This window comes from Physeter macrocephalus, chromosome 7 (genome assembly GCF_002837175.3).
Source record: "Physeter macrocephalus isolate SW-GA chromosome 7, ASM283717v5, whole genome shotgun sequence".
Taxonomy (NCBI): domain Eukaryota; kingdom Metazoa; phylum Chordata; class Mammalia; order Artiodactyla; family Physeteridae; genus Physeter; species Physeter macrocephalus.
The window spans coordinates 38,140,232-38,159,653 of NC_041220.1; the positions used below are offsets into that span (position 1 = coordinate 38,140,232).

The 19,422-nt window shown below is 37.1% G+C and overlaps 1 protein-coding gene across 1 annotated transcript in view; it reads left to right on the forward strand.

Moving 5' to 3' along the window:
* The window catches only part of TMPRSS11D (transmembrane serine protease 11D), a 70,939-nt gene that overhangs the window by 38,611 nt on the left and 12,906 nt on the right, over nt 1-19,422 (forward strand). The window contains exons 4-5 of the mRNA XM_007122549.3: nt 3,476-3,543; nt 16,750-16,907. Coding sequence (XP_007122611.1) covers nt 3,476-3,543; nt 16,750-16,907 — 226 coding nt within the window. The remainder of the gene's footprint in view (nt 1-3,475; nt 3,544-16,749; nt 16,908-19,422) is intronic.

Here is a 19,422-nt window from a genome sequence, read left to right on the forward strand (position 1 = left end):
ACAGGTGAATTCTATCAAACATTTAGAGAAGAGCTAACACCTAACCTTCTCAAACTCTTCCAAAATATAGCAGAGGGAGGAACACTCCCAAACTCATTCTACGAGGCCACCATCACCCTGATAGCAAAACCAGACAAAGATCTCACAGAAAAAGAAAACTCGAGGCTAATATCTCTGATGAACATAGATGCAAAAATCCTCAACAAAATACTAGCAAACAGAATCTAACAGCACATTAAAAGGATCATACACCATAATCAAGTAGGGTGTATCCACGAATGCAAGGATTCTTCATTATATGCAAATCAATCAATGTGATAAGCCACATTAACAAATTAAAGGATATAAATCATATGATAATCTCAATAGATGCAGAAAAACCTTTTGACAAAATTCAACCCCTATTTATGATAAAAGCTCCTCAGAAAGTAGGCAGAGAGAGAACCTCTATGCACATGCACATATGGTCACCTTATCTTTGAGAAAAGAGGCAAGAATATACAATGGAGAAAAGACAGTCTCTTCAATAAGTGGTGCTGGGAAAACTGGACAGCTACATGTAAAATAATTAAATTCGAACACTTCCTAACACCATACCCAAAAATAAACTCAAAATGGATTAAAGACCTAAATGTAAGGTCAGACTCTATTAAACTCTTTGAGGAAAACATAGGCAGAACACTCTTTGACATAAATCACAGCACCCAATCCAAAAATGGGCAGAAGACCTAAATAAGACATTTCTCCAAAGAAGATATACAGATTTCCAACAAAGACATGAAAAGATGCTCAACATCATTAATCATTAGAGAAATGAAGATCAAAACTACAATGAGGTATCACCTCACACCAGTCAGAATGGCCATCATCAAAAACTCTACACACAATAAATGCTGGAGAAGGTGTGGAGAAAAGGGAACCCTCTTGCACTGTTGGTGGGAATGTAAATTGATACAGCCACTATGGAGAACAGTATGGAGGTTCCTTAGAAAGCTAAAAATAGAACTACCATGACCTAGAGTCTGTCATACAGAGTGAAGTAAGTCAGAAAGAGAAAAACAATTACCGTATGCTAACACATATATATGGAATCTTAAAAAAAAAAAATGGTTCAGAAGAACCTAGGGGCAGGACAGGAATAAAGACGCATATGTAGAGAATGGACTTGAGGACACGGGGAGGAAGAAGGGTAAGCTGGGACGAAGTGAGAGAGTGGTATGGACATATATACAATACCAAATATAAAATAGGTAGCTAGTGGGAAGCAGCTGCATAACACAGGGAGATCAGCTCCGTGTTTGTGACCACCTAGAGGGGTGGGATAAGGAGGGTGGGATGGAGACGCAAGAGGGAGGAGATATGGGGATATACGTATATGTATAGCTGATTCACAGAAAAAACTAACACAACACTGTAAGGCAATTATACTCCAATAAAGACGTTAAAAAAAACACACACACAAAGATAGTATTGTCACCCTCAATCAGGAGGGAAATATAAAATAGTTCTTTTTTCATTGTTTACTTGATTTTTTGTCCATTGTAATAAAAGGGTCAATAATACAGTTTACAAAATCAAAGAAGTATGAAAGCAAACTCATCCGATCCATTAAACAAGAATCAATAATAAGTTTGAAGGGAGTGAAAAAGCCCAAAGGTTACATGTAAAGCTCACTGAAAGTAGATGCATAGCCTCTGGGAGTTGCAGTAGCCAACTGTGTACAGACAATTTTTTAAACACACTTTGGACTGTTTTCCTTTTACAGATGAAGAAACTGAGAGGAAGAAAGTTTAAAAGATAGTTCAAGTTCTCATAGCAAGCTAACTTTTCTTGTGTCCCCTATCTACTACACTTCCCACTCTCCTATTGGCTTCCTCTTCAAGCATCTGCTCACTTATTTTCTACCAAGTATTTGATAAGTTCTAATGAAAGAGACTACAAAATTTTCACGCACTCTATGAAATACGGATTCTTATCTGTAGGCCTCTTCTTTTATCCTTGTATATGGATATCAACCAATTAATCAACTTGCTTTCTTTATGTTGCTTATTACCTTAGTCCTCACTAAATTACATCAATATTTTCCACATAACAAAAATGTCATAATTAAATGATTTTTAACATTTTGGTCCAGTGTAGCCCATGCTGATGCAACACCAAATCATGAATTAAAATATAATTACAAGAAACATCTAAATTTTAGCAATTCCTTCAGTTTTAGGTCAGTTCCTTTTACGTCTGTTAAAGTCAAGTAAAATTAAAGATAAATCAGTTTATTAAACTCCCTCCTACAATATACCATATTAATAAACACATTAAAATCTATCCTTCTACATAGTTAACTAGAATATGACTCACCAAATTATTGCATTCTATAATTCTAGATCATAGAATTTTGAGTGACTTTTTGTTTTCTTCTTAACACTTACTAGTACTTCTTGAATTTTTTAAAAAGGAAATTATTTTGAAAAACTAACAGCCTCATAACTCTTAAAAATGTTCAAGGCCTCTAGAAAGAAAAATAGTTATTTTGTCTCACAACTGGTTGGTCTGATATCAGCCTAAAGAATGGATACTGAAAAAATAAGATATAATGCAGTGTAATAGAGATTGCATAAACTTTACATTCTCAAGAAGAATTGGCTTCAAATCCTGGTTTAATATAATATTCAACATGCTACTTAATTTCCCCATCTTCACCTTTTCATGTTCACCCCCACCTCGGTCCAACCTCACAGTACAAGCCAACAGAATCCACTCCCCATTATGAAAGCTCAGTACATCTCACCCTGCATCTTGGCAGAACTGTTCCAGTCACAGAATCACTCACTACTAGTTTACTGTGAAGCTAAACCTTATACCTCAAGAGGACCATCCTTGCTGGCACTGAGCAGTGATTCAGGGGGAAAGTTAAAGTTAGGTCAGGAAATACCAACTGATGCTAAAAATAACTTATGTTGCTTAGGCATTAATCAGAAACAATAAGGAAAAGACTGCCCTTTACTTCTTTTCCTCTTTCTCATCAAGCTCTCCATTGCTACTCATTTAAATCTGGTTTTACCCATTTAAGAACAGTTGTTGCAGGATCACACACTGTAAATTGTATCAGTGGACTCACCTAGTGTTGGGTCGGCTCATGCGCCCACCTCTTTGGGAACAGCCACCAAATCACATAACGTGGGCTCTCATTGAGCAAAACATCTGCTATGTTTAGAATGGCTTCTAGTGAAGATGCATCCTGTCCATTATCATCTTTGTGTAATAGATGAAGAAACAGGCACTGCATCAGTAGGTTATTAACCTGCCTAAATCGCTCCCATGTGTTCTGAGATGGAACTGAACTAAACTGAACTCTCTATTCCTCATTAACATAGTCAACTCCCCATTAACAACCATGTTGCAAGGTTGGGCAGAAAGAGGAAGCAGAGAAAGAACGGTAATTACAGAGAGGTTGTTTTTTCCTTTCTTTCTACAGATTACTAGAACATTCAATGAGTCAAATTTAAGGAAACAGTTCATCAAAGTTCATGTTGTCAAACTGAGGTGAGTGGAACTACAACAAAAAATATCTATAAGCATAGATACAACTTGGTGAATTTGATTTTGTTCACAGCATAGATAATGAATGAGACGTTCACACAATGTGTTGCAATATTATGAAAATAGTATCATGGGCAGTTTAAAAACCAATGCCAAAAAACAAAACATGTCACATATGGTCTACTTACTAATGTAAATAACCATATTACTTCAGTTCTTGGTGGGAAAAGGAGGAAAGGGTAGAGAGAGAGTTGGGTGAAGGTACAGCAACAGGGTTATTCTATTATGTAACTCCAGGAGATACTATTCAGAATGCAGTCTATGTAGCAAACAATGCCTTGTGGAGATGTGCAATGTTGTGGTCCTGGGCACGACTGGAACACTAAACCAACACCCAAAGTGGCTTTTTGTGTTTTGTCTGCCTGGAATGCTATAATATAAAGGATGCTGTGGCCAAATACAGACGTGTCTGCTACGAATTAATAATAGGAGAAGTAGCAGCACACAAGCTAGTTATTTGCCATTCTTACCTTAGTTGAATATGGACTTATCCTTGTGATGTGACGTGATATCCCTACCAACTAAAATAGCCACCCTTACTGACCCTACCATAAAAGTCTCAAATGTCCATATTGCTCAATCCTTCAAATAATATACAAAAGCTCTTCAGAAGGGAGAGAAATTATACTAATTATTTCTCAAATACTAATACCACAAGAAAATTAATTTTTCTTATTCTCGCAAGAGTCACCTAGTTAAGTACCCAGGAGCACAGAGCTCTGGTCAGTTAAGTTTTGCTAAGGAGTTCAAGAAGTAAGAAGAATCCATAGGAAGAGCATTTTCCAAAATGCATTTCAGTCAGTTCAGTGCACATTCACCTTAGTACTTTCTTGAGAAATTCTCTGTACCAGCCACTAGCTTGCAATACTTGTAGGACTGAATCTGCAATTTTTTCTCCTTTTGTTCACTTCCCACTTACTTCTCGCTTCACTGCAGTCTGGCTTCTGACCTCACCACAAAATAGTAATTGCTCTTGCCAAATTCATCAATGACATCTGAATCACAAACTCCAAAGAAATATCAGTCCTCTTCTTGGACCTCTCAACAGTATTTAACACTGTTGAGTTTGCAATCCTTTTTGAAATAGTACCATCCCTTGGTTTCTATGACCCTATACACCCCTGATTTTCCTTTAATCTCTCAAGTTATTCCTTCTCAATTTTGTTACTTCTTATTCCTTTTCCTCAAATGTTGTCAGACTGTGCTGTAAGCCTCTCATCTTCTCAGTTCACACTGAAGCTCCTTTTAGGGGCTTCATTGCCCCTATATGCTAATTATTATCAAAGTTGTATCTCTGGGCTAGTCCTCGCTTCTCATCTCGAGATGTGAATATACACAGCCATCTACTTGATATCATCATATGGCTATCTTGGACAACTCAACTTTAATAAGTCCAGACCAGAACCTATCATTTCTCCCCCACCAAATGTTACTCTTCCAGTATTGCCTACCTCTGTCAATGGTGTCACCTTCAACCCAGATGCTCAAGAAAGAAATATGAGTTATCTCTAAATTCCTATCTCTCCCTCAACCCACACATCCAACCATCTAACCTTCACAATTCTATTTCTTAATTATGTTTAAGATCCATAACTTCAAACACACTGCCCTCAACCATATCTCTCCTTGTCTATGAACAGCCTCCTAATGAGTCTCCTTTCCTGCAATCTTGCTCCACTCCACATTCTACATAGCAACCAGAAAGATTTTGTGAAATGAAATGCTAATCATAGTATTTGCTTAAAGTTCTTCTAACCACCATTCCTTACCCTTATGCTATGTCAAATATCATATATAAATAAACATGTATAATATATGTGCATCAAAGATATATGTATTCTTGATATATATATATCTCCTTTTATATACACACACACATATATGTATATATATAAAACAAAGTTTACTAAACCTTCCTATGTAGGGTTTTCTCCTACCATCTCTATTTCTGGGGTAGTCTTTTACTACTCTCTACTTTGTTCTTTACTCACAAGTCCCACTAGACTGTTTTCAGTTCTTCACTCTCTCTAACCTCAAGATCTTCTTATATAAGCTATTCCCTCTGTCTGAAATACACATCCACACGCACACACACCACTTTTTTTCCCTTCCCCTTCTGTTTTAAAATATACTGCATCAATAGAAAATTTGAGGTACAGTAAAGCCAACAAATCAGGAGATGATGACTTGTGAAAAGTTTGTTACTCACAGTTCCCAAGAGGAAGGTACATGACTCTTTGATAGAGTTGTTATGAAGATCAAATAAATGAAGTATAAAACACAGTCCTGTTTGAATATCTACTTACATGTTTATCATTCACTAAAGATACCTCTTCTTTGAATTGCATATTCATCTTTTCTGGGTTTTTTCTATGATTCGTCTTTTTCTTATTGATTTGCAGGAGTTCTGTGTCTATAGGAGGTAGCAAACATTTGTTACTTTGAGTTGCAAATATATTCTCCCTGTCTATAGCATTATCTTAATACTTTGTATATGCATCTTTCGTTGTAGAAAATCAGTTGTAAAATGTCTTACTTAAGAAATCCTTTCTCCTCTTGTATATAAAGAAAATCTCCCATATTTGACTATAAATTTTAAATTTTTGGTGCTCCTATTCAAGTGCTTTGTGTGTGACATGAGGAAGATTTTTAATTTTTTACATAACTTATTTTCCTTCAGATTTGTGATACCACTTCTATAGAATATTGTTTACATATATCTATGAGTCTGTTTCTGGATTCCTATTAGACTTAATAATAGGAATTCTGTTCCTTCCAATTAAGCTTAGTAATTATGTCATTCAAATAAAACCTAGCACTATGGATTTGCCTATTTCTCCTTGTTCAATATATTTTGAGCACATATTATCAAGCACCTATATGTTTAGAATTATTATATCTGTCTCATGAACTATTTCTTTTAGCAAGGTATTAATCCTTTTTATCACTAATTAATGTCTTTCAATCTTAAAATCTCTTATATCTGATACTATTATGCTACACTGACTTTCTTATGGTTCTTTTTTCAACATACCTTATCTTCATTTTCAACATTCATATATCCTTACAGGTTAAATTTTTCTCCTAAAACAAGAAGACAGCTAGATTACATTTTCAAATGCATTCTGACCATCTCTGCCTTTAACTAGAGAGTTTAGTCAGTTTCAATTTATTGTGATGACAGTTACATTTGGATTTATTTCCTCCATATTATCTTATGTTCTTCATCCTGGTTTTTCTAATGCTTTTTTCTACTATCTTGCCTTCTCTTGTATGATTGTATTTTCATTTTCTTTTTTCCGTTTACTAATTTACAAGTTCTACATTCCATTTATCTTATTTTAGTGATTATTCTTAAAAATTCTTACAAACAAGGAGAGTTGGTTTAATCCACTACCCTTCTTCCAAATATACAGGAAACTTGGAACTGTTATTCACATATTACTGATGTTTTAGTTCCACCTTATTTGTAACACCTGCAAATAAGTCACTGTAATTATACTGTCAATATCATTTTATTTATTTTTTTAAGTAAACATTTTATTTTGGAATAATTTTAAATTTAGAGAAAGGTTCCAAAGACAGTACAGAACGTTTCTACATACACTTCACCTAGCTTCCCCTAATGTTAACATCTTACATAACTATGGTACATTTGTCAACACTAAGAGATTAACATTGGTACATTATTATACTCTGATTTACTTCGTTTTCACCAGTTCTTCCACTAATGTCCTTTTTTTCCATTTCAGGATCCAACCCAATATACCACATTACATATAGGGTGTTTCTTTTTCTTAACATCTTTATTGCAGTATAATTGCTTTACAATGGTGTGTTAGTTTCTGCTGCATAACAAAGCTAATCAGCTATAGGCATACATATATCCCCATATCTCCTCCCTCTTGTGTCTCCCTCCCACCCCTCTAGCTGGTCACAAAGCACAAAGCTGATCTCCCTGTGCTATGCAGCTGCTTCCCACTAGCTATCTGTTTTACATTTGGTAGTGTATATAGGTCAATGTTACTCTCTCACTTCGTCCCAGCTTACCCTTCCCATTCCCCATGTCCTCAAGTCCATTCTCTATGTCTGTGTCTTTATTCCTGTCCTGCCCCTAGGTTCTTCAGAACCTTTGTGGGTTTTTTTTTTTTTTTAGATTCCATATATATGTGTTAGCATACAGTATTTGTTTTCCTCTTTCTGACTTACTTCACTCTGTATGACAGACTGGGTCCATCCACCTCACTACAAATAACCCAATTTTGTTTGCTTTTATGGCTGAGTAATATTCCACTGTACATATGTGCCACATCTTCTTTATCCATTCATCTGTTGATAGACACTTAGCTTGCTTCCATGCCCTTGCTATTGTAAGTAGTGCTGCAATGAACACTGTGGTACATGACACTTTTTGAATTATGGTTTTCTCAGGGCATATGCCCAGGAGTGGGATTACTGGGTCACATGGTAGTTCTATTTTTACTTTTTTAAGGAACTTCCATACTGTTCTCCACAGTGGCTGTATCAATTTAAATTACCACCAACAGAGCAAGAGTGTTCCCTTTTCTCCACACCCTCTCCACTATTTATTGTTTATAAACTTTTTGATGATACCATTCTGACCAGTGTGAGGTAATACCTCATTGTAGTTTTGATTTGCATTTCTCTAATGATTAGTGATGTTGAGCATCTTTTCATGTTTTTGTTGGTAATCTATATATCTTCTTTGGAGAAATGTCTATTTAGGTCTTCTGCCCATTTTTGGATTAGGTTGTCTGTTTTTTTGACATTGAGCTGCATGAGCTGCTTGCATTTTGGAGATTAATCCTTTGTCAGTTGCTTCATTTTCAAATATCTTCTCCCATTCTGAGGGTTGTCTTTTCATCTCCTGTATGGTTTCCTTTGCTGTGCAAAAGCTTTTAAGTTTCATTAGGTCCATTTGTTTATTTTTGTTTTTATTTCCATTTCTCTAGGAGGGGGGTCAAAAAGGATCTTGCTGTGATTTATGTCAAAGAGTGTTCTGCCTATGTTTTCCTCTAAGAGTTTAATATAGTCTGGCCTTACATTTAGGTCTTTAATCCATTTTGAGTTTATTTTTGTGTATGGCGTTAGGAAGTGTTCTAATTTCATTCCTTTACATGTAGCTGTCCAGTTTTCCCAGCACCACCTATTGAAGAGGATGTCTTTTCTCCATTGCATATTTTTTCCTCCTTTATCAAAAACAAGGTGGCCATATGTGCGTGGGTTTATTTCTGGGCTTTCTATCCTGCTCCACTGATCTATATTTCTGGTTTTGTCCAGTACCATACTGTAGTATTGTATGATTGATTACGGTAGCTTTGTAGTATAGTATGAAGTCCAGGAGCCTCATTCCTCCAGCTCCGTTTTTCTTTCTAAAGATTGCTTTGGCTACTCGGGGTCTTTTGTGTTTCCATACAAATTGTGAAATTTTTGTTGTAGTTCTGTGAAGAATGCCATTGGTAGTGATAGGGATTGCACTGAATCTGTAGATTGCATTGGGTAGTATAGTCATTTTCACAATGTTGATTCTTCCAATCCAAGAACATGGTATATCTCTCCATCTGTTTGTATCATCCTTCTTTCATCAGTGTCTTACAGTTTTCTGCATAAGATCTTTTGTCTCCTTGCATAGGTTTATTCCTAGGTATTTTATTCTTTTTGTTGCAATGGTAAATGGGAGTGTTTCCTTAATTTCTCTTTCAGATATTTCATCATTAGTGTATAGGAATGCAAGAGATTTCTGTGCATTAGTTTTTTATCCTGCTACTCTACCAAATTCATTGATTAGCTCTGGTAGTTTTCTGGTAGGATCTTTAGTATTCTCTATGTATAGTATCATGTCATCTGCAGACAGTGACAATTTTACTTCTTATCCGATTTGGATTCCTTTTCTTTTTCTTTTCTGATTGCTGTGGCTAAAACTTCCAAAACTATGTTGAATAACAGTGGTGAGAGTGGGCAACCTTGTCTTGTTCCTGATCTTAGAGGAAATGGTTTCAGTTTTTCACCATTGTGAATGATGTTGATGTGGGTTTCTCCTATACGGCCTTCATTATGTTGAGGTAAGTCCCCTCTATGCGCACTTTCTGGAGAGTTATCATAAATAGGTGTTGAATTTTGCCAAAAGCTTTATCTGCATATATTGAGATTATCATATGGTTTATATCCTTCAATTTGTTAATATGGCGTACCACATTGATTTGCATATATTGAAGAATCCTTGCATTCCTGGGATAAACCCCACTTGATCATGGTGTATGATCCATTTAATGTGCTGTTAGATTCTGTTTGCTAATATTTTGTTGAGGATTTTTGCATATAATGTTCATCAGAGATACTGGCCTGGAATTTTCTTTTTTTGTGACATCTTTGTCTGGTTTTGGTATCAGGGTGATGGTGGCCTCGTAGAATGAGTTTGGGAGTGTTCCTCCCTCTGCTATATTTTGAAGGGTTTGAGAAGGATAGGTGTTAGCTCTTCTCTAAATGTTTGATAGAATTTGCCTGTGAAGCCATCTGGTCCTGGGCTTTTGTTTCTTGGAAGATTTTTAAGCAGAGTTTCAATTTCACTGCTTGTGATTGGTCTGTTTATATTTTCTATTTCTACCTGGTTCATTCTTGGAAGGTTGTGCTTTTCTAAGAATTTGTCCATTTCTTCCTAGTTGTCCATTTTACTGGCATATAGTTGCTTGTAGTAATCTCTCATGATCCTTTGTATTTCTGCAGTGTCAGTTGTTATATCTCCTTTTTCATTTCTAATTCTGTTGATTTGAGTCCTCTCCCTTTTTTTCTTGATGAGTCTGGCTAATGGTTTAACAATATTTATCTTCTCAAAGAACCAGCTTTTTGTTTTACTGATCTTTGCTGTCGTTTCCTTCATTTCTTTTTCATTTTTTTCTGATTTGATCTTTATGATTTCGTTCCTTCTGCTAACTTTGGGGGTTTTTTGTTCTTCTTTCTCTAATTGCGTTAGGTTGTTTATTTGAGATGTTTCTTGTTTCTTGAGGTACGACTGTATTGCTATAAACTTCTATCTTTGAACTACTCTGCTGCATCCCATATGTTTTGGGCAGTCGTATTTTCACTGTCATTTGTTTCTAGGTATTTTTTGATTTCCTCTTTGATTTCTTCAATGATCTCTACGTTAATTAGTAGTGTATTGTTTAGCCTCCATGTGTTTGCATTTTTTTTACAGTTTTTTTCCTGTAATTGATATCTAGTCTCATAGCGTTGTGGTCGGAAAAGATACTTGAAATGATTTCAATTTTCTTAAATTTACCAAGGCTTGATTTGTGACCCAAGATATGATCTATACTGGAGAATGTTCCATGAGCACTTGAGAAAAAAGTGTATTCTTTTGTTTTTGGATGGAATATCCTCTAAATGTCAATTAAGTCCATCTTGTTTAATGTATCATTTAAAGCTTGTGTTTCCTTATTTATTTTCATTTTGGATGATCTGTCTATTGGTGAGAGCGGGGTGTTAAAGTCCCCTACTATGATTGTGTTACTGTCGTTTTCCCCTTTTATGGCTGTTAGCATTTGCCTTATGTATTGAGGTGCCCCTATGTTGGGTGCATAAATATTTACAACTGTTATATCTTCTTCTTGGATTGATCCCTTGATCATTATGTAGTGTTCTTCTTTGTCTCCTGTAATAGTCTTTATTTTAAAGTCTATTTTGTCTGATGTGAGAATTGCTGCTCCAGCTTTCTTTTCATTTCCATTTGCATGTCATATATTTTTCCATCTCCTCACACTCAATCTGTATGTGTCCATAGGTTAAGTGGGTCTCTTGTAGATAGCATATATACAGGTCTTGTTTTTGTATCCATTCAGCCAATCTATTTCTTTTGATTGGAGCATTTAATCCATTTGCATTTAAGGTAATTATTGATATGTATGTTCCTATTACCATTTTCTTAATTGTTTTGGGTGTCTTTTTGTAGGTCTTTTCCTTCTCCTGTGTTTCCTGCCTAGAGCAATTCCTTTAGCATTTGTTGTAAAGCTGGTTTGGTGGTGCTGAATTCTCTTAGCTTTTGCTTGTCTGTCAAGGTTTTAATTTCTCCGTCGGATATGAATGAGATCCTTGCTGGGTAGAGTAATCTTGGTTGTAGGTTTTTCCCTTTCATCACTTTAAATATGTCCTGCCACTCTCTTTTGGCTTGCAGAGTTTCTGCTGAAAGATCAGCTGTTAACCTTATGGGGATTCCCTTGTATGTTATTTGTTGCTTTTCCCTTGCTGCCCTTAATATTTTTTCTTTGTATTTAATTTTTGAAAGTTTGATTAATATTTGTTCCAGGGTGTTTCTCCTTGGATTTATCCTGTATGGGACTCTCTGCACTTCCTGGACTTGATTGACTATTTCCTTTCCCATGTTAGGGAAGTTTTTATCTATAATCGCTTCAAATATTTTCTCAGACCCTTTCTTTTTCTCTTCTTCTTCTGCGACCCCTATAATTTGAATGTTAGTGTGTTTACTGTTGTCCCAGAGGTCTCTGAGACTATCCTCAATTCTTTTTATTCTTTTTTTTAAATTTTGCTCTGCAGCAGTTATTTCCACTATTTTATCCTCCAGGTCACTTATCCATTCTTCTGCTTCAGTTATTGTGCTATTGATTCCTTCTAGAGTATATTTAATTTCAGTAATTGTGTTGTTCATCACTGCTTGTTTGCCCCTTAGTTCTTCTAGATCCTTATTAAATGTTTCTTGTATTTTCTCCATTCTGTTTCCAAGATTTTGGATCATCTTTATTATCATTACTCTGAATTCTTTTTCAGGTAGGTTGCCTATTTCTTCTTCACTTATTTGTTCTATAGGTTTTTACCTTGTTCCTTCATTTGTAACATATTTTTTTCTTTTTTTTTTTTTTTTTGATGGGTGGTGCTGTTTTCCTGTTTTTCTAGTTGTTTGGCCTCAGACCTCCAGCACTGGAGTTTGCAGGCAGTTGGATATAGCTGGGTCTTGGTGCTGAGATGAGGAACTCTGGGAGGTCTCTGATTAATATTCCCTGCGGTCTGAGGTCCTCTGTTAGTCCAGTGGTTTGGACTCGGAGCTACCACCACAGGAGCTTGGGCCTGATCTCTGGCCTCTGAACCAAGTTCCCACAAGCTTTGTGGCACAGTAAAAAAATAAAATTTTTTTAAAAAGCGAGAAAAAAGAAACAAAGGAGCAGTACAATATCAAAGAATAAAAAACAAAATAAAATTAGAAAGATAAAAAATATATTAGGAAAAATAAAACTATAATGGAAACAACTGCAACAACGTAAAATAAGACCACAACAGAAAAAAGGAAACAAAAAGTGGGCGGGGGAAGCTAGCCAGGAGGAGAGAAAAATAACAAAGTATAAAGAATAAGATAAAGTTTGAAAAATAAAACATTTATTAGGAAAAATAAAAATATGAAAATCAACAACAATGAATCAACAAGGTAAAACAGAACCCCAATCTAAAAGAGGAAAAAAGAAAAAAGCCTTGGCTATGGGGGCAGAGTTTAGGTGGGGTGGAAGTTAGGCAGGGGCGGGGTTCAGTGTGGGGCAGGACCTAGGTGGGTGGGGGGGTGACATTTGTGTGTGGGGCGGGGCCTAGGCTCAGGACCCACATAGCTGGAAAAAGTCCTGTGGGCAGGGCCTAGGCAGGGCAAAATTCAAGCATGGGGGCACAGGGGGTCTCTGCTTAGAAGCTGTGTGGAAGGGGAGAAGCAGCATGTGGAAAGGAAGGCCTCCAGAGTGTGGGGTTCCGGAGTTCAGAGGTAGGCCCGTGGGTGAGGGTGTCTGGGTGGGGTTTAGGCCCAGTGCGTTGGAGGGGGTCTCAGAGGGGGTCTCCGAGTGCAGAGGTGGGGTCCTGGATGGGGGTGCAGGAGCAGGGCTTGGGCTCTGAGCAGCAGGAGGGAGGCTCCAAGGGCAAAGGATTAGGCCTGGGAGCCAAACAGGCTCCCCAGCTGCTAAGCAGACAGGGGACGCACTGGCTGTGTTCCCTTCTGTTCCTTCGCGCCCCTCCCCCACTGTCTCCAACAGGGTCTCCCCCATCGCCGCTGGACCCCTAACCATGGGTGGGTCCCGCTGGGTGTAGGAACTCCTCCCCTCCCCCAGCCACCCCTCAGGGGTTCCAGTCCCATAGGTCTGGCCTTTACTTTTGCTCCCCCTTCCCTCCCTCCCACTCCCTCAGGACGACATGGCTAAAGGGGGCCTCTGTGGGCAGAGGATCAGGCTTGGGATCTCAGCAGGTTCCTGGGGGCCCAAGTGGGCAGGGGAAACCTGGCCATGCTCCCTTTTGATCCTCTGCCCTCCCAATGGTTCCCCAATTTCTCCCTTCGGGCGTAGGATCCCTTCCCCTTCCCCAGCCACCCTTCAGGGGCACCAGTCCCATCCGGCCTCCACTTCTCCTCCCCCTTCACTCCCCCACAGGCCCCACGTCCTACCCAGTCCCTGGGGGTTCCTACTGTCCCCTTAGGTGCCCACAGTCCCCCACCAGTGCCTGGTAGGTGCCCCCCTTGTATGAGACGCGAATTCCACGTCCTCCTAGTACGCCATCTTGACTCCACCCCCGTCAATGTCTTTTTAGATTACCAGTTTACCATTTTCTTTGTTTCCTATGTCTTCCTGTACCTAACAAACACCCTTCTTCTGGGTTCAATTTCCTTCTTACTGAAGTACTTCCTTCATAAATTCTTTAACAACAGTACATGAACAATAAACTACACTTTTCTTTAGTTTTGTTTTTGTTGTGATGCATGGAAGGTCCTTATTTTAGCCTCATTCTTGAATAATACTTTAGTGTGGATATAAAATTCCAAGTTGACAGCAATTTTCTCTCAGCATTTTGAAAATACAATTATATACTGCCTTTTATCGCTGCTATTAAGAAATTGTCCTTCAGTCAAAACTTTCTTTGGTAGCTAGTTTTTTCTCTATTGTTTGAAAATCTTCCATTTGCCTTTGGAGTTCAGAGTTTTATTATGATGTATCTGTGTGTGTGTTTTGTTTTATTGAGTATGCTTCAGACTCATCTCGATCTGAGGCTTACTGTGTTTATTAATTCCGGATAATTCTCATTATCTCTTGTAATACTGCTGCTCCTTTATTTTTCTGTGCTCTTCTTTAGCATTTCACTAGGTAAACTTTGAGATGTCTCCTGTCTCTTAGCCTCTATTTGATCTTTTTCATACCTTTATTTATGTTACATTCTGTGTGATTTCTTCATCTCTTTCAGTTAACCAGTTTCTCTTCAACTTTGTCTACTATTCTGTGTAACTCATCCATCAAGTTTTCATTTCAATTAGAAAGTATGTTTGACTATGTTTACCTGCCTGTTTTGAAAACGTACTATACTTTTCTCATATTTATAATTCCCCTTTTATATCATTTGTCATTTCAAATTTACTTACCTGAATATCTGTTAATTTTATTATGTGGACTTTTTGAGGATGCTCTTCTTATTCTGATTTTAGCTCATGATGTATTGTTTACCATTGAGGTTGTATGCTTATCTTTAATCCCACTTTGTAACTGGGGTCCTATGCAGTCTGGATTTAACATACATACCTCCAAAGCATTTGCTTCTATCAGATACTCTAGGAGGACTGGCATCACATGGACCATTTTTTGGTTAATTTCTTAAAGTGTCTGGGACCATGCAGGTGGTATTAATGTAAATCCAAAACTTTCATGAAGTCAGGTTCATGATTATGAATTCTCAGGAGAAACTTTTTTCCATCCAGACCTGGACCTCTGAGACAACTAAACTTCTTTTTCTTTCATGATGTGAGTTCTTCTCCTTTCTTTCTTTTTACTGAATGCCTAGTTCTTTGAGAAACCTAGCCTTATTCTGAAACCTCATGTCCGTCTCCCTATTTTGTACTAGCCCAAGACCTCATCTCCAGTATCTGTTAATGCTGAAACACAAAACAATTGGAATTCTAATGCTTACCATGTAATATTCATATTCTTCATTTTTAGTCTTCTGAGATTTCCCTTATTTTCACAGGAGCCCAACTTTGCATTTCAAATAGAATTTATTATATTTTAGCTAGCATTTCTGGTTGTTTTATATGAAAAGATTTTTTAAATTATTTAGGTTTTCATGTTGCTAGAAATGTAAGATGTAATTATTTATTCAGTGTCTGCTTCTTCATCTAAACTGCCCTATTCATGAGAATGGCAACTGTGAATCTTGGTTATAGCTAATTTCTGGAACTAAGAATAATGCCCAGCACAAAAAAGGTGCTTATTTAGTATTTACCTAGTAAATATTAAATTAATATCTGGGGTGAATATTATGGCAAAATTAGCAATTGAGATGAGAGGAGGCAGCCTAGAGTGAGTATGAGAGCATCAAAACCAAGTGTGCCTAATGCACATTCATTTTCAGAAAAGGAGAGTGCCAAAATTAGGTGGAGGAAGTGATTTACATGGTAATTTACACGGGAGGAAATGGATATTATCTCGATTTTAGAGAATTATAACCTTTAGCCAAATTATCAAGGTTCTTGTGAGAAATATCAACAGTTAATTGAAACAGAGATAAAAATCTTAACGTATGACTACAGAAGTTAGAATTTTCTTTTGTAGCCAGATAAGGGGGTGTAGGTACCAGAAAATTAACTTGAGCCTATAAGTCACATAAACTTGGAAGTTCATCTCTTTATAAGTTTGTTTAATGAGATGAGTGGGGTTTTTTGAAGATTTGTGAAGTCTAGCCATAGCTAATACTTACAGCATACTTACTGTATGCTATGTACTCTTCCCAAAAGTCTTACATATGTTAATTCATATAATCTTCATAATAACCCATTTTAATGTGAGGATACAGGTACAGAAAGATTAAGAAACAAAAAACCTACCTAAAGTTCAACAGTAAATGGCAGAGCTGGTGTTCAAACTCTGGCATTCTAACTTTAAAACAAGCTATCCTGAATGGTGGGTACAGTGTACTATGCACTGAAATCTAGTGTTTGTGGGATAGCATTGTGATATATCATTACATAAAGAAACACTGTTATGTGAATCTGTTCTAACGTTAAATTTCTTAAGTAATGTTTTTAATGCTTAATCAAGAAGAGTATATAAAGGGAAAGACAGAAAATTATCATAATTATACATTTAAAAAAATATCTTTATGGTTTTTCAGGCAAAGTGGTAGTGGTGTGATAGCAGATACTGTCATGAAATTTAAATTCACCAGGAATAACAATGGACCATCAGTGAAAAGGAGAATTGAGTCTGTTTTAAACCAAATGCTGAGTAACTCTGAAAACTTGGCAATGAAACCTCCAACTGAGTTAATAGGCAAGTATCATTTTTTTTAGCCATTTCATTTCAATATATCTCTCTACCAGTTCTAATTCATGTTTCGATTTAATGAGAGACTGACTTTTTTCCCTTGGAATTAAACTTTATGAAAACAATGTATTATGAAGCTAACTATAATATATAGCTCTCCAATATAAAATATTCTAAAGTTTTAAAGAATCATTTAGCATTCATTTAGTAAGTTTTATTTGCTAAAAATTCTTTATTATTTTTCCCTCTTAACCCTCCTTGTAAGGCATGTTTGCTGCCAGATGTTCAATTTGTAGCTATAAGAATGGTAAATAGCTGTTCAAGGTCAGAGAACAATTTAATTAAGGATCTATCTCCCTGAGAACAGAGCATGCAATTGGAAGGTGTCTGGTAAATACTTGTAGAATAAAGAAGGAAATTATTAAATTTAACAATACCCCTACCTCCTCTCTACTTCTGCCTAGAATGGAATCTATTTCCATTGTTTTTCACCCCTATTGCTATCACTCTGGTCTAAGCCAACATCATTTCTTACTTGAACTACAGCACTAGCCTCCAAGCTACTCTGCTTCTATACTTTCTTGGCCCTTTCCAATGTATTTTACACATACTGATCAAGGAAATATTTTAAAATATAAATATAATCTTGCTTAAAAGCCTCCCATGGCTTCCCACAAAACAAAACAAAAATAAAAACAAAACATAAACACCACATGTAAGAAGAATACCATATTTCCTGGTTTACCCAGGACAGTCCTGGGTTCATGTCAATTGTCCAAGAACCATTATTAATATTACCCTTTACGTTTTCTGGTTTGGACAATAAATGATATGGTGATCTCATCTAAAGCACTGTATGATCTGGTTCATACTTACCCCTCTAGCCATTTATTATACCATTCTTTTCCTCATTCACCACAATCTGGCCACACCTTCATTTTCTCTGTTTGCAAAAATTCTCTCCTTCTTGCCTCAGGGCCATTGCATACATTATTCCAGTTTCTTATAACACAGGTTAGATCACCCCCTTGCATCTGTCAAGTATCATCTGAATCATTTCTTTCTAATGTAAGTCTTTTCTAACTTCCAGTACTAAATTATTTACCTCTGTCATACACGCCTTCATTTTCCTTCACAGTGTTTATCACAATTGAAACTACAATATTATTTCTGTGTCTTCATCCTACTCTGTAAGTTTTCTAAAGGCAAGGACCAGTCTGCCTTGTTCATCCTACTGTCCTTCTACTGCCCAGTGTCTAGCACATAATAAGTACTCCATTAATATTTTTGCATGACTTTTAAAAAAAAAGGAAAAAGGGGGCTTCCCTGGTGGCGCAGTGGTTGCGCGTCCGCCTGCCGATGCAGGGGAACCGGGTTCGTGCCCCGGTCCGGGAAGATCCCACATGCCGCGGAGTGGCTGGGCCCGTGAGCCATGGCCGCTGAGCCTGCGCGTCCGGAGCCTGTGCTCCGCAACGGGAGAGGCCACAACAGAGGGAGGCCCGCATACCACAAAAAAATAATAAATAAAAATAAATAAATAAATAAATAAATAAAAAGGAATTACTTAATATATGCATAGAATTTAAGGACACTCCTTCAACTTTGTCACGTACTGCTAGCTTAAGAAACCATGATTCCCATCATAATAAGCTCACAATTAAGGGATTTTGGTGGCTCCCACATTGGACTGGTAGTTAATCAGCAAATACCTGTTATAGTTTTACTAGTTGTTAAAATATTGAAATTCTTTCCTATCTGTTGGTAAATAACCACTGCACCAGGCCTACAAAGGTGCCTCCCCAACCCCTCCAAATTCTCCATCCCTACCTTGGACTCCCAGCTCCTCCCCTTGCAACTACAGCATTAATGCTTAGCACAGCAAGGACCTCCAAGGCACTGATCCAGCTCCATGGGTGGCTGTGTCCTTCCTGACTGGCTGATGCTCATGTATTACAGCTTGTTAAATCCTCACAACAACCACATGTTATAGATCCTTCTATTGTACCCACTCAGAAAAGACAGATAATTGCCCAGGGCATACAGGCAGCATGTAGGGGAGCCAGTATTGAAATAAAGTCTTTCTTGCTCAAAGAATGAAAAGGAATGGTCAGCTCTTTTTATTTCCTTTCTCCAAAAGGATGTTTTGCCTCCTCTAACACTTACAAAGCAGGTGTGATGCCCAAGTCCTGTGAAAATTCTGGCAGCAAAAAAGTTTGTTTAAGTTGACTTTAAACAACATGAACACCTGTCTGAGAGGTTTAGATTTATCTTATAGGAAATAAGCTGATTTCTCATTAAAAGATTTCAAGCAGAGAAGAATATACTGATATGATCTACATTTTTAGAAATGTCAGTCTGGTAGAGGTGGATGCATTAAAAAGGGCAAAAGTGGAGGTAGGGAATAGGTGTCAAATGATGAAAGCATGAACTAAAGTAGTAGCCAAAGGGAGGGGGAAGATGGTGCTAATGCAAAGGATGGTTAGAGGCTAGACGGTACAAAATCTGGAAAGCAATAAGATGT